Source organism: Schistocerca gregaria, chromosome 1 (genome assembly GCF_023897955.1).
Source record: "Schistocerca gregaria isolate iqSchGreg1 chromosome 1, iqSchGreg1.2, whole genome shotgun sequence".
NCBI lineage: Eukaryota > Metazoa > Arthropoda > Insecta > Orthoptera > Acrididae > Schistocerca > Schistocerca gregaria.
The window spans coordinates 261,333,507-261,345,960 of record NC_064920.1 but is presented as its reverse complement, the minus strand read 5'-3'; the positions used below and the strand labels follow the sequence as shown (position 1 = coordinate 261,345,960).

Below are 12,454 nucleotides of genomic sequence, written 5' to 3'. Positions count from 1 at the left end.
TAGTCTCTCGCTCATTACTATGTGCGATGAAGAGTTGAAAGAGGGACATAGGGAGACAGTATAGTGATCTACACTAACAGTAAATTTCACGATTTTTACTTGCTTTTTTGTAGCAGATATAAACTTCAAACTTCAAGCCGTCAGGTTAGCCGAGAGCGCTAATGCGCTGGGTCCTGGGCTAAGGTAGGTGCGCCGGCCCCGGATCGAATCCACGCGCCGGAGTAACGACTAGGGCCGGTGGGCCGGCCAGCCTGGATGTGGTTTTTAGGCGGTTTTCCACATCCTTCTTGGTGAATACCGGGCTCGTCCCCATGCCCCGTCTCAGTTACACGACTCACAGACATTTGAAACACATCCGCACCTTTCCATGATTTACTCTGGACGCAGACAGATGGGGTACTCTGATTCCGTCCCGGGGGGTACGGGATGGCGGCTGGAAGTGCATCCGGCCACCCCTTCACATTAACGTGCCAAATCAGATTTAACCTCGCCAACCCCGTGCAAAATGCGGGACAAAGGCGCAAGCGATAGGATAGGCTTCTAACTTCATGCTTGTTACAAGAAGTTAATTTCGGACAAAAAGGTCAAAAAAAGCTGTTACCCGACATAGAAAAAAATAAGAAATTTTGTAAATGTCCTTTGCCGAGCATGCTATTTTTCTAATCCACGAATAAATATAGGTGTCAGTGAGTTCGAAAGTTTTCGTGGTAGATCCGTAACACTGAAACTGTTTCCCGGTCGGTAATATATCACTACTTTCAAAATAAATTAACTTCACTCTAGCTCAGATTAAGATCAAGAACAGATTCAGACATACTTAGAGGCACTATAAAGACCCGTACCAGTCGTTATTTGCTGACGTTTTACACGATTTTAGCTTTTCTAACACCAGCGAGAGGCGAGTGCCTGGGCGGCGCATTTCAAACAGTAACCGTGATGGCGTTGCAGCTTTGAATCTTAAAGATCTGCTGTCAAATAAGTTATATCAGACTCTTCTTTCTTAGATGATTGTTAAGGATCTCTGAGAAAGCGAGCACCTAGTTATCATGTGTTTAATGAGCTGCAGATAAGACGCAGGTATACAACACTTCTGCCAAAATAAAATTTGCCTTTCAAGGGGACATTTTAATATTTTTGATTTATGTATTATAATACACAATTTAATTAATACATTCGTATAACTGAAAAATAAAGACACAATTAAACGTAAAATCTGTGATATAGTTCACTGTGAAAAACCTTCAACAAATTTTCTGCAGGTAACCACTGTGACTTCTATAAACAAACGCTCTGTTAAACAGGCTATGTAAAAGTGACATTTTTTTTAAGGTGTGTCCCAGTATTTTTAACTATAATCAACATGCACAAAAATAACTACGGAGTCAGTGACCTGCCTTGAGATGAATCTGCCATGTCTGCCTATTCAGTGACCAGTTGTCGAAATTATCATATCAGTATTTTTTACGGCCAGTTAATACCACTCGATGAGGTTGCGTTCATTAGTCTGAACGCATGGGGAATTTCGTTGGGTGACGATGATAGCGCTTGTGACGATGTAAACGTCGCACCGAAGCTAAAATGACGCCGATTAAACTGATTCCGTTAAAACTGTAACAGCCTGTAGTTCACTCACCTCAAAGCAGTTACGTTCGTTCTGTATCGCAAAATGTGTTTGCCCACTAAATCATTTTTCCATTCACGTTTTACACTGCTATTTTATAATTCACCGTTGTACGTTACAAAATTTCACACCTAGCACATCAACAAAAATAAACTCTATAAGAGAAGTGATATTTGACTACCTGAATTGCAATTACATTTATTTCATTTAAACAGATACTATAATTGGCAGTTGAAATTGTTGGTTGCTGTTAAATAGATATATGTGATTTATGTTTCTAAATTACAATTGTTGAGTATGAATGAGGTACGAAACTACTAATATAAATGTACGCATATGGTTCATGATAGCCGTTGCTGCCGTGACCTGCTTGTGAAACGGATTGAAATTATCGTGGAAATGCCTTGGTATTCTCTCATACCGAGCACAGCTTTTATTGCAATGTTGTTGTTGTCTTCAGTCCTGAGACTGGTTTGATGCAGCTCTCCATGCTACTCTATCCTGTGCAAGCTTCTTCATCTCCCAGTACCTACTGCAACCTACATCCTTCTGAATCTGCTTAGTGTATTCATCTCTTGGTCTCCCTCTACGATTTTTACCCTCCACGCTGCCCTCCAATGCTAAATTTGTGATCCCTTGATGCCTCAGAACATGTCCTACCAATCGATCCCTTCTTCTAGTCAAGTTGTGCCACAAACTTCTCTTCTCCCCAATCCTATTCAATACCTCCTCATTAGTTACGTGATCTACCCATCTAATCTTCAGCATTCTTCTGTAGCACCACGTTTCGAAAGCTTCTATTCTCTTCTTGTCCAAACTAGTTATCGTCCATGTTTCACTTCCATACATGGCTACACTCCAAACAAATACTTTCAGAAACGACTTCCTGACACTTAAATATATACTGGATGTTAACAAATTTCTCTTCTTCAGGAAAGCTTTTCTTGCCATTGCCAGTCTACATTTTATATCCTCTCTACTTCGACCATCATCAGTTATTTTACTTCCTAAATAGCAAAACTCCTTTACTACTTAAAGTGTCTCATTTCCTAATCTAATTCCCTCAGCATCACCCGATTTAATTTGACTACATTCCATTATCCTCGTTTTGCTTTTGTTGATGTTCATCTTATATTCTCTTTTCAAAACACTTTCCATTCCGTTCAACTGCTCTTCCAAGTCCTTTGCTGTCTCTGACAGAATTACAATGTCATCAGCGAAACTCAAATTTTTTACTTCTTCTCCATGAATTTTAATACCTACTCCAAATTTTTCTTTTGTTTCCTTTACTGCTTGCTCAATATACAGATTGAATAACATCGGGGAGAGGCTACAACCCTGTCTCCCTCCTTTCCCAACCACTGCTTCCCTTTCATGCCCCTCGACTCTAATAACTGCCATCTGGTTTCTGTACAAATTGTAAATAGCCTTTCGCTCCCTGTATTTTACCCCTGCCAACTTTAGAATTGTCAACATTGTCAAAAGCTTTCTCTAAGTCTACAAATGCTAGAAATGTAGGTTTGCCTTTCCTTAATCTTTCTTCTAAGATAAGCCGTAAAGTCAGTATTGCCTCACGTGTTCCAACATTTCTACGGAATCCAAACTGCTCCTCCCCGAGGTCCGCATCTACCAGTTTTTCCATTCGTCTGTAAAGAATTCGCGTTAGTATTTTGCAGCTGTGACTTATTAAACTGATAGTTCGGTAATTTTCACATCTGTCAGCGCCTGCTTTCTTTGGGATTGGAATTATTATATTCTTCTTGAAGTCTGAGGGTGTTTCACCTGTCTCATACATCTTGCTCACCAGCAGGTAGAGTTTTGTCGTGACTGGCTCTCCCAAGGCCGTCAGTAGTTCTAATGGAATGTTGTCTACTCCGGGGGCCTTGTTTCGACTCAGGTCTTTCAGTGCTCTGTCAAACTCTTCACGCAGTATCTTACCTCCCATTTCGTCTTCATCTACATCCTCTTCCATTTCCATAATATTGTCCTCAAGTACATCACCCTTGTATAAAACTTCTATATACTCCTTCCACCTTTCTGCCTTCCCTTCTTTGCTTAGAACTGGGTTGCCATCTGAGCTCTTGATATTCATACACGTGGTTCTCTTCTCTCCAAAGGTCTCTTTAATTTTCCTGTAGGCAGTATCTATCTTACCCCTAGTGAGATAAGCTTCTACATCCTTACATTTGTCCTCTAGCCATCCCTGCTTAGCCATTTTGCACTTCCTGTCGATCTCATTTTTGAGACGTTTGTATTCCTTTTTGCCTGCTTCATTTACTGCATTTTTATATTTTCTCCTTACATCAATTAAATTCAATATTTCTTCTGTTACCCAAGGATTTCTATTAGCCCTCGTCTTTTTACCTACTTTATCCTCTGCTACCTTCACTACTTCATCCCTCAGAGCTACCCATTCTTCTTCTACTGTATTTCTTTCCCCCATTGCTGTCAATTGTTCCCTTATGCTCTCCTTGAAACTCTGTACAACCTCTGGTTCTTTCAGCTTATCCAGATCCCATGTCCTTAAATTCCCACCTTTTTGCAGTTTCTTCAGTTTTAACCTACAGGTCATAACCAATAGATTGTGGTCAGAGTCCACATCTGCCCCTGGAAATGTCCTACAATTTAAAACCTGATTCCTGAATCTCTGTCTTACCATTATATAATCCTTCTGATACCTTTTAGTATCTCCAGGATTCTTCCATGTATACAACCTTCTTTTATGATTCTTGAACCAAGTGTTAGCTATGATTAAGTTATGCTCTGTGCAAAATTCTACCACACGGCTTCCTCTTTCATTTCTTAGCCCCAATCCATAATCACCTACTATGTTTCCTTCTCTCCCTTTTCCTACTGACGAATTCCAGTCACCCATGACTATTAAATTTTCGTCTCCCTTCACTACCTGAATAATTTCTTTTATCTCATCATACATTTCATCAATTTCTTCATCATCTGCAGAGCTAGTTGGCATATAAACTTGTACTACTGTAGTAGGCATTGGGTGTGTGTCTATCTTGGCCACAATAATGCGCTCACTATGCTGTTTGTAGTAGCTTACCCGCACTCCTATTTTTTTATTCATTATTAAACCTACTCCTGCATTACCCCTATTTGATTTTGTATTTAAAACCCTGTAGTCACCTGACCAAAAGTCTTGTTCCTCCTACCACCGAACTTCACTAATTCCCACTATATCCAACTTTAACCTATCCATTTCCCTTTTTAAATTTTCTAACCTACCTGCACGATTAAGGGATCTGACATTCCACGCTCCGATCCGTAGAAAGCCAGTTTTCTTTCTCCTGATAACGTCCGTCATAAAATTAATGTTTTTTTTTTGTGTTTCTAAGTTCGACAAGAAATATCTTTCTCCCATAGTTAATTTCGGTTCTTTGATTGTCAGCGGGGAGGAATTTAATTTAATGAGGCAAACTGTAAACATTTCTACAACATATGAAAGACCAAATCGGATTGTTGCAAATACATTGCGCACTGAAAAGTAATGACTAGGAATTACTTAAGCGCAAAAGTCTTAAAGCTTTGATAAGCACAACAAACGTTATTAACATTCTACATCTTTATTCTACAAGTCTACATATTTATTTTTGAAAATAGTCACCGTTGTGACGAACGCATTTCTCCCAACCAGTCTGTTGATACCGTCACTGTAGAATGTTTAATTTTGCTGACGGAGACACAACCTCATCTCTGTTTTCACTGCTTCAATCACTGTCAAACGGAAGTCGTCGAACATGATCTTTATACATAGTGTTTTTCAAAGGACAGTACGATGACAGGTACGAGCTACCAACGTGATTTGAAGAAGAACCTTTTACAAACATTTCGAGAAAAATGTTCGCCGGCTAGGGCGGCCGAGCGGTTCTAGGCGCTAAAGTCTGGAACCGCGCGACCGTTACAGCCTGGACCGGTACGGCCGCAGGTTCGAATCCTTTATATGCGACGAAGAGAGGAACCGAAAAAGCAGCACAGTAAGTGAATAAAAACAAGCAGTGGACTGTAAGTAATCAAAATGATACAGTGACTGAATATAAGTTGAAAATAAAGCGTGAAAAGTATGTAAAGTGTACTTAGCGTACTTGTTAGTAAAATGTTGATTTGATACATATTTTAGACAATGCCCAAACGCAAAAGAGAAGGAGATCTTGCCAGCTCTGAAGCAAAACGGCGAAAACAAAAAGAACACCGAAGAAACGAAACAGACGAAGAGCGCAAAGCTCGTTTGAGTTCCCAACAAACGAAATGAGCACCCTGTGAAGCAGAGAAACCGAAGAATAACGAAACGAACGAAATGAAGAAGCAAGACTTGAGGCACAATCTTACGATGAAAGGCTGTGAACTCAAGCCACCCATGAAAATACCACCCCACAACGTAACAAATGAAGCATTGCACCATGACCCGACGAAAGAATATACCAAACGCAAACACGTCGTAATCGGCAGCACATTGGCAAGGCATTCGTCTTCGTGGACGATAATTCATTGTGCACATCTTGTAAATGACTTCCTGCAGGATAACGACAACTTGCGGCTGTGGCTGAGTGGTTCTAGGCGCTTCGGTCCGGAACCGCGCTGCTGCTACGGTCGAAGGTTCGAATCCTGCCTCGGGCATGGGTGGGTGTGATGTCCTTAGGTTCGTTAGGTTTAAGTAATTCTAAGTTTTAGGGGACTGATGACCTCAGATGTTAAGTCCCATAGTGCTTAGAGCCATCTGAACTATTTTTGAGAAAAATGTTCTCAAAGGACTGTTTCACTAAGACAATGAACTAGCGTATCCGGCGAACGTGATGCAGTAGTTTCTTCATGAAAACGACTTAGAAATGGTTTATCATGTTCCTCAAGTGACCTGGCTCCTAGCTATTATGTGGCTTATTACAACGGTAAAAGATAAAATCCTCGGTCGCGCATTCTCCAGTCGTGCTGTCGTCACAGTACCAACTTGCCAGTGGTAAAATGATACTCCAAAAGAAGCGTTCGCAGCTGCTATAGAACCATAGCGTCGATTTTGTGAAGGTATGTACAGCTTCCGGTTGATTACTTTGGGAAATAACTGAAGTTTCAAATGTTTTGTGTGACTAGTTTGTGAAGAGAAAGTCAGAGGACTTAGAACTTGAACAGTTCTCCTATGGGGAATCTAACACAGCAGACACTCGATTAATCGTTTTCATATTTGAGATAATAGCTTTTTCGATGGTAAGCATGACACTGTTTCCCACAAGACATAAATTAAACTTTAAGTTGTATTCCATTCTCATGTCTGGGTAAATGTTTAGGCTTAACCCACTGACGTCAGAATGCGTGCACGGCTGCAAACCTGAGATCATGAACAAACCGCGATTATTTTAAACAAGCACTGAAACATTTCGTACAGAGAACTTCAAAAAGCCAACAGAACCACAGGATGCTCAGATAGCACATATAGCACACGTAGCACATGCAGAACATGCTTTTAAAGCACTGGAAACATATGACATAAAAATGTACGTGTTTTTGGATGTTTGAAGAATACGTTGGATCTAATTCTATTTTTTTAAAACAAGTTTTCGATATTATAAATCGATAGAAGACGTTTATTATACAGGGGGAATCAACAGTGACTGTACAGGCTTCAAAGGTGTAATGCATGCATCAAAATTAGAGTAAAATGTTAAATAAAGTTTTGTCTGAAATAGCTTTACTTTAAAGTTAATCCGTAGAATAGAGATCACAAGTGCAACACAAACACACCATTAATTATTCTCGGAATGCAACAATACGCCAGCCGCTGTGGTCGAGCGGTTCTAGGCGCTTCAGTCTGGAACCGAGAAACCGCAACGGTCGCATGTTCGAATCCTACCTCGGGCATGGATGTGTATGATGTCCTTAAGTTAGTTAGGTTTAAGTAGTTCTAAGTTCTAGGGGACTTACGATCGCAGATGTAATGTCCCGTAGTGCTCAGAGCCAATTGAATTTTGTAACGACACGAAGGGACTCGATATTCAATACGACTACGTAGTGTACGTTTGCCCCAAGACATGTTCAAAACGATGTCCATATAGACGAAGACAGTGACGTGATCGATATATTTGTGCTCTCGGCATGTTTCAAGCTACGTTCATCTCATTCTGCACAACGTAGCACACCGAAGCCAAGTAAACAAAGGTGTCTCTTGCCAGAATCAACCGAGGAGCGCAGATGGTGTACAAAGCAACATTATTCGATATGGAGGTGAAGGCGACACGCCAAAAAAATGTGCTGGCCCACTATGTAATGGGTGCCGTAAATGACACTGTGCGTCATAACTCGGAAATAAAGCATTTTTAGACAAAACTTTATTTAATTTTTCACTCTTATTTCGATTCATATTATGTTTGCGCAGTTACTTTTGAATCACACTGTACACAAGTTCTGTTCCAATGTCGTCAGATGTGCGTTACTACGATGTTATCTTACACTACTTTACATTGTTAGTGAAAGTTACCTAAAATCTTTTGTTATCATACACTGGAACCAAACGACATCGAGTGCTCAGAGAATACTCTCATACTCTGCGAACTTTTGTTTGAATTAACATTAACAGCAGTCTTGCTCACGTATAATTACTGTTCTTGCGAACTTATTTTACGTTCATTCAACTAATTTTGAGTTAAAGAGTAGTATGTCTTTGTAGTATGTTTGTCTACCAAGTTCAATCGCATTTCTGTAAAATTTTCGTGCATGTCAGAATGAATTTTCCCTCTGCAGCGGTTTTTTCGCTGATTTGAAACTTATTACCGGATAAAAACGTGTGCCGGGCCAGGACTCGAACTTCTGACCTTAGCATGTGCTATCAAAGCACAATCCACAGTTGAAGAGCTGCTCGCAGAAGTAAATCTGTGACGGTGGCTCGTGAGTCGTGTTGTGGTTGTCAAAGATTCGAGTCCCAGCCCGGTATGCGGTTTTAATCAGCCAGAAGGTTTCTAGTTATCGTGTGCGCTTTAAAGCTTAACCCTTTCAAACAGGCCAGTGCGCTTATCCTCATCAACCGAATGTTGTACTGCTAAGTTTGCATCTTCCACTGCTAAACACAATGTGTGTCGTGACTTTTTACTGTGTATGATGGTCCTATGGAGCGTGTGACGCCTAGACAGGTTTCTAATACTATGCATTATGTAAGGTGAATTTATTTTATAACCAACCTCTAGACAGTGTACAAGCGTCAGCATCTGCAGTTGTCCTCGGCGGTGGTTCTAGTGATGCTAGAAATCTGCAGTAGTGCTTCTCTTATCTTCGAACGTTGTGAAAGCTCGAGTAAAGACACACAATTCATTTGTCCAGTTTTCGCTGTACACGTGGCCTCAGTAGGGAGAGGTCTTAAAATTTTATTTCCATGAAGAGACTAATTATTCCTTGCGATATGTCCGAAACTAATAAGAGTCAATTGTACGTTTTGTACGTTTTGTTTCAGTGGTTTGAAAAATTTTCCTTTTGTTGCTAGTTTAATCAACATACAATATACATTATAAAAGTGTACAATGTACGTGACGCTAAAACTCAGAAACGATTCCCGGTGCGACCAAAGAGTCATATAGTGTGTTAACCATTTACCCCCCCCCCCCACCCCCCTGCCCCTATCCATGAAGAAAGTCCCGTTTTTTCCTGAAGGGCGGACTTTTGAAAATGTAAGAGCTGAAAGTTTCACGCTCTAGAAATTCCTATAACATTCCAGAACATTCGAGAGTATTGAGAACATTCCATAACATTCGAGAGTATTAGAGAGCGTTCTCCTACCTTCTAGAATGTTCTGGAATGTTTCGCAATGATCCTGGATGTTCTGGAATATTCGGAAATAGTCTGGAATATTCGAGAACATTCCAAAATGTTCGGGAACATCCCGTAACGTCCCAGATCATCGTGGAACATTCTCAAATGTTGCGGAATGTTCTGGAACTTTTTGTACCATTCGAAGCCTTTATGATATGTTCTGGAATTGGTCACTGGTGGGCTAATCATTGGTAGGCGTAAAAAAAAAGAAAGACATACCGGGGGTTCAAACAATAGTTTCTTATCAGAGACGAAGGGAGGAAACGAAAAAATAGTGCAGTGAGTTAATAAAACAGTGAAGTGTGAGTAGTCAAAGTGATACAGTAACTGAATATAAACCGAAAAAAAAGTGTGAAAGAAGTGTAAAATATGTTTAGTGTATTTGTTAATGAAAACTTACTTTATCGTTTTAGACAGTGTCCAAACGTAAAGGAGGAGGAGATCTTGCCATTTCTGAAGGAAAAAGGCGAAAACAGAAAGAAAAACGAAAGATGACGAGCGCGAAGCACGTTTAAGTTCCCAACGAACGAGACTCAGAACCATGGAAACAGAGAAATCTAAGAACAACGAAATGAACGGAATGAAGATTCAAGAATTGCGACACAATCTTATAATACAAGACTGTGAACTCAAGCCAGACATGAAAATATCACCCTGCGAGAAGTGCGGACGGGGACAAGTGAACTGTACTACTTAACAAATTAAGCATTCTACCGCGACTCGACGAAAGAATATAACAAACACAAACATGTCGTGATCGGAAAAATGGGTAAGATCAGCCATTTTTGGAAGGCGAAAAATTCAGTAGAGAAATACCAGGATTCTGTTACTTGGATGGAAAAATTCGATTAGTAACTTCCTGAGGGATGCCGGGTACCCCACCTAGTTGTTTTATAAATCTATGAACATGGTTTCTCTTAGTGGTCAAAGTAGTGAAGTAAAATTTGATGTTTCACTTCCAATCATATATGGATGTAAAATTTTACATCTAATAATAAAGTTAAATGGACTCCAGCAGTTTATCAGTGTTACGGATTCACTCGACCTTGAATTGGGACTGAACACAATAAGTGTACAAAGCCAGTCTCACCTTCCCGCTACGACGCACAGCCAACCGGAGAGGAAGACGTCCAGCTTCTCCTTGAACTCGGGGAGAACACAGGCGGCCAGGTGTCGGCAAACGCCAGACCCGCCGGGCGGCGTGGTGCAGTTCTGGAAGCTGCCCTCCGTCTGGAACACACAGCCCACGCTGAAGTCAGTCAGCTGCCACATCTTGCACGCGTGTGCATCGGAGCAATTCTAGTATGGTGGTCAAATTATGCTATTTTTAGCATGATATACAGACGGATATGATAAACATTACAAGAAATGCCCATGTAGACACAATTTCAAGAACATATACAGGGTGTAAAAGGTACAATTGCAGATGTTTCTATTGATGACTGAGGGTGGCGTACTGAACAACATTACATCAGTATTTTCGTCACTTACAGACTAATAATTACTGATATTACAAGTCCTATGTTTTTAGGTTCAGTAGTACCTCCAAGAAAATATGGCAAGAGCTAGCCATTAATGCTTATATCCCCCCAGGCAGCAGGTCAAGTGTTGGAGTGCTGATGCATAGACGCTGTATAGATAGTCAGTACTGACAGGCATACGCACCTAGAGGTGCGGTAACGACCATTCGGAAAACATCACGTCATAAAGTTTTTGGTGTGTTTGTGAGAAGACTGTTAGGTGCAGAGGAAAAACGAACAACGCACTGACGTGTGTACATATCAATGCGTCACATATAAAAATATCTACAGTTATACACGTTACACCCTGAATGAGGTTTTCACTTTGCAACGGAGTGTGCGCTGAAGAGGTACTGGCAGAATTGAAGCTGTGGGGATGGGTCGTGAGTCGTGCTTGGGTAGCTCAGATGGTAGAGCAATTGCCCGCGAAAGGCAAAGGTCTCGAGTTCGAGTCTCGGTCCGGCACACAGTTTTAATCCGCCAGGAAGTTCCGATACACCCTGTATGCAAACAGTCAATGTGTTTCAGTGATCTGTGGCAGTTAACAACGGCCACCTTACTAGATTAATGTAGTCATCATGTGATCATCTTATCATGCCTTAAAAGATAATCACTACTGGCCACTAAAACGGCAATATCATTAAGGCAGAGCTGAACAAACGTCAAACTGGCATGCAGTGTAACAGATGCTTGGATATCCAAACGGTTAGCATTTCAGCGCAAACTCACAAAGTAGATTGACATAACGTCGAGAAAGATTCCCGTTAACATGCTCCTGAAGTTCTTCCTCTGAGCCGGCCGCTGTGGCCGTGCGGTTCTAGGCGCTACAGTCCGGAACCACTGGACTGCTACGGTCGCAGGTTCGAATCCTGCCTCGGGCATGGATGTGTGTGATGTCCTTAGGTTAGTTAGGTTTAAGTAGTTCTAAGTTCTAGGGGACTGATGACCTTCAAAATGGCTCTGAGCACTATGGGACTTACCATCTACGGTCATCAGTCCCCTAGAACTTAGAACTACTTGAACCTAACTAACCTAAGGACAACACACAACACCCAGCCATCACGAGGCAGAGAAAATCCCTGACCCCGCCGGGAATCGAACCCGGGCGCGGGAAACGTGAACGCTATCGCACGACCACGAGATGCGGGCTGAGCCATTCTTCCTCTGAAACATATTCTTGTTCACTAGCAAAATTGTGATCACTGGCGATTGCAAAGTCATCGTCTATATCTTCATCTATATCACTCACGTCTTATTCTATCCACCGACTAACAATTTTATTGAATTTAGGAGCGTTAAAACTGACAATCTCCTGCGAACACATTTTGTACTGCACTTCATAAAAGAGATACGTAGACCACGAAGCGCGGTCTAGGAAACCGCAACACGTGTCAATAAACAAAGAAGACGACAGTGAAACCGACGGCAGAACATTTTTTGGCTCGCGATTTAAGGAGGATAGGGATGGTACAACAGCATTCCCCCAAAACTCTATGCGCGGAAGCGCAGA

The 12,454-nt window shown here is 41.2% G+C and overlaps 1 protein-coding gene across 2 annotated transcripts in view; it reads right to left on the bottom strand.

Moving 5' to 3' along the window:
• Positions 1-12,454, bottom strand: part of LOC126339755 (inter-alpha-trypsin inhibitor heavy chain H4-like) — a 154,481-nt gene that overhangs the window by 1,417 nt on the left and 140,610 nt on the right. For both annotated transcript variants that reach the window (XM_050001659.1, XM_050001660.1), the window contains one exon: positions 10,515-10,654. In XM_050001659.1, coding sequence (XP_049857616.1) covers positions 10,515-10,654 — 140 coding nt within the window. The remainder of the gene's footprint in view (positions 1-10,514; positions 10,655-12,454) is intronic.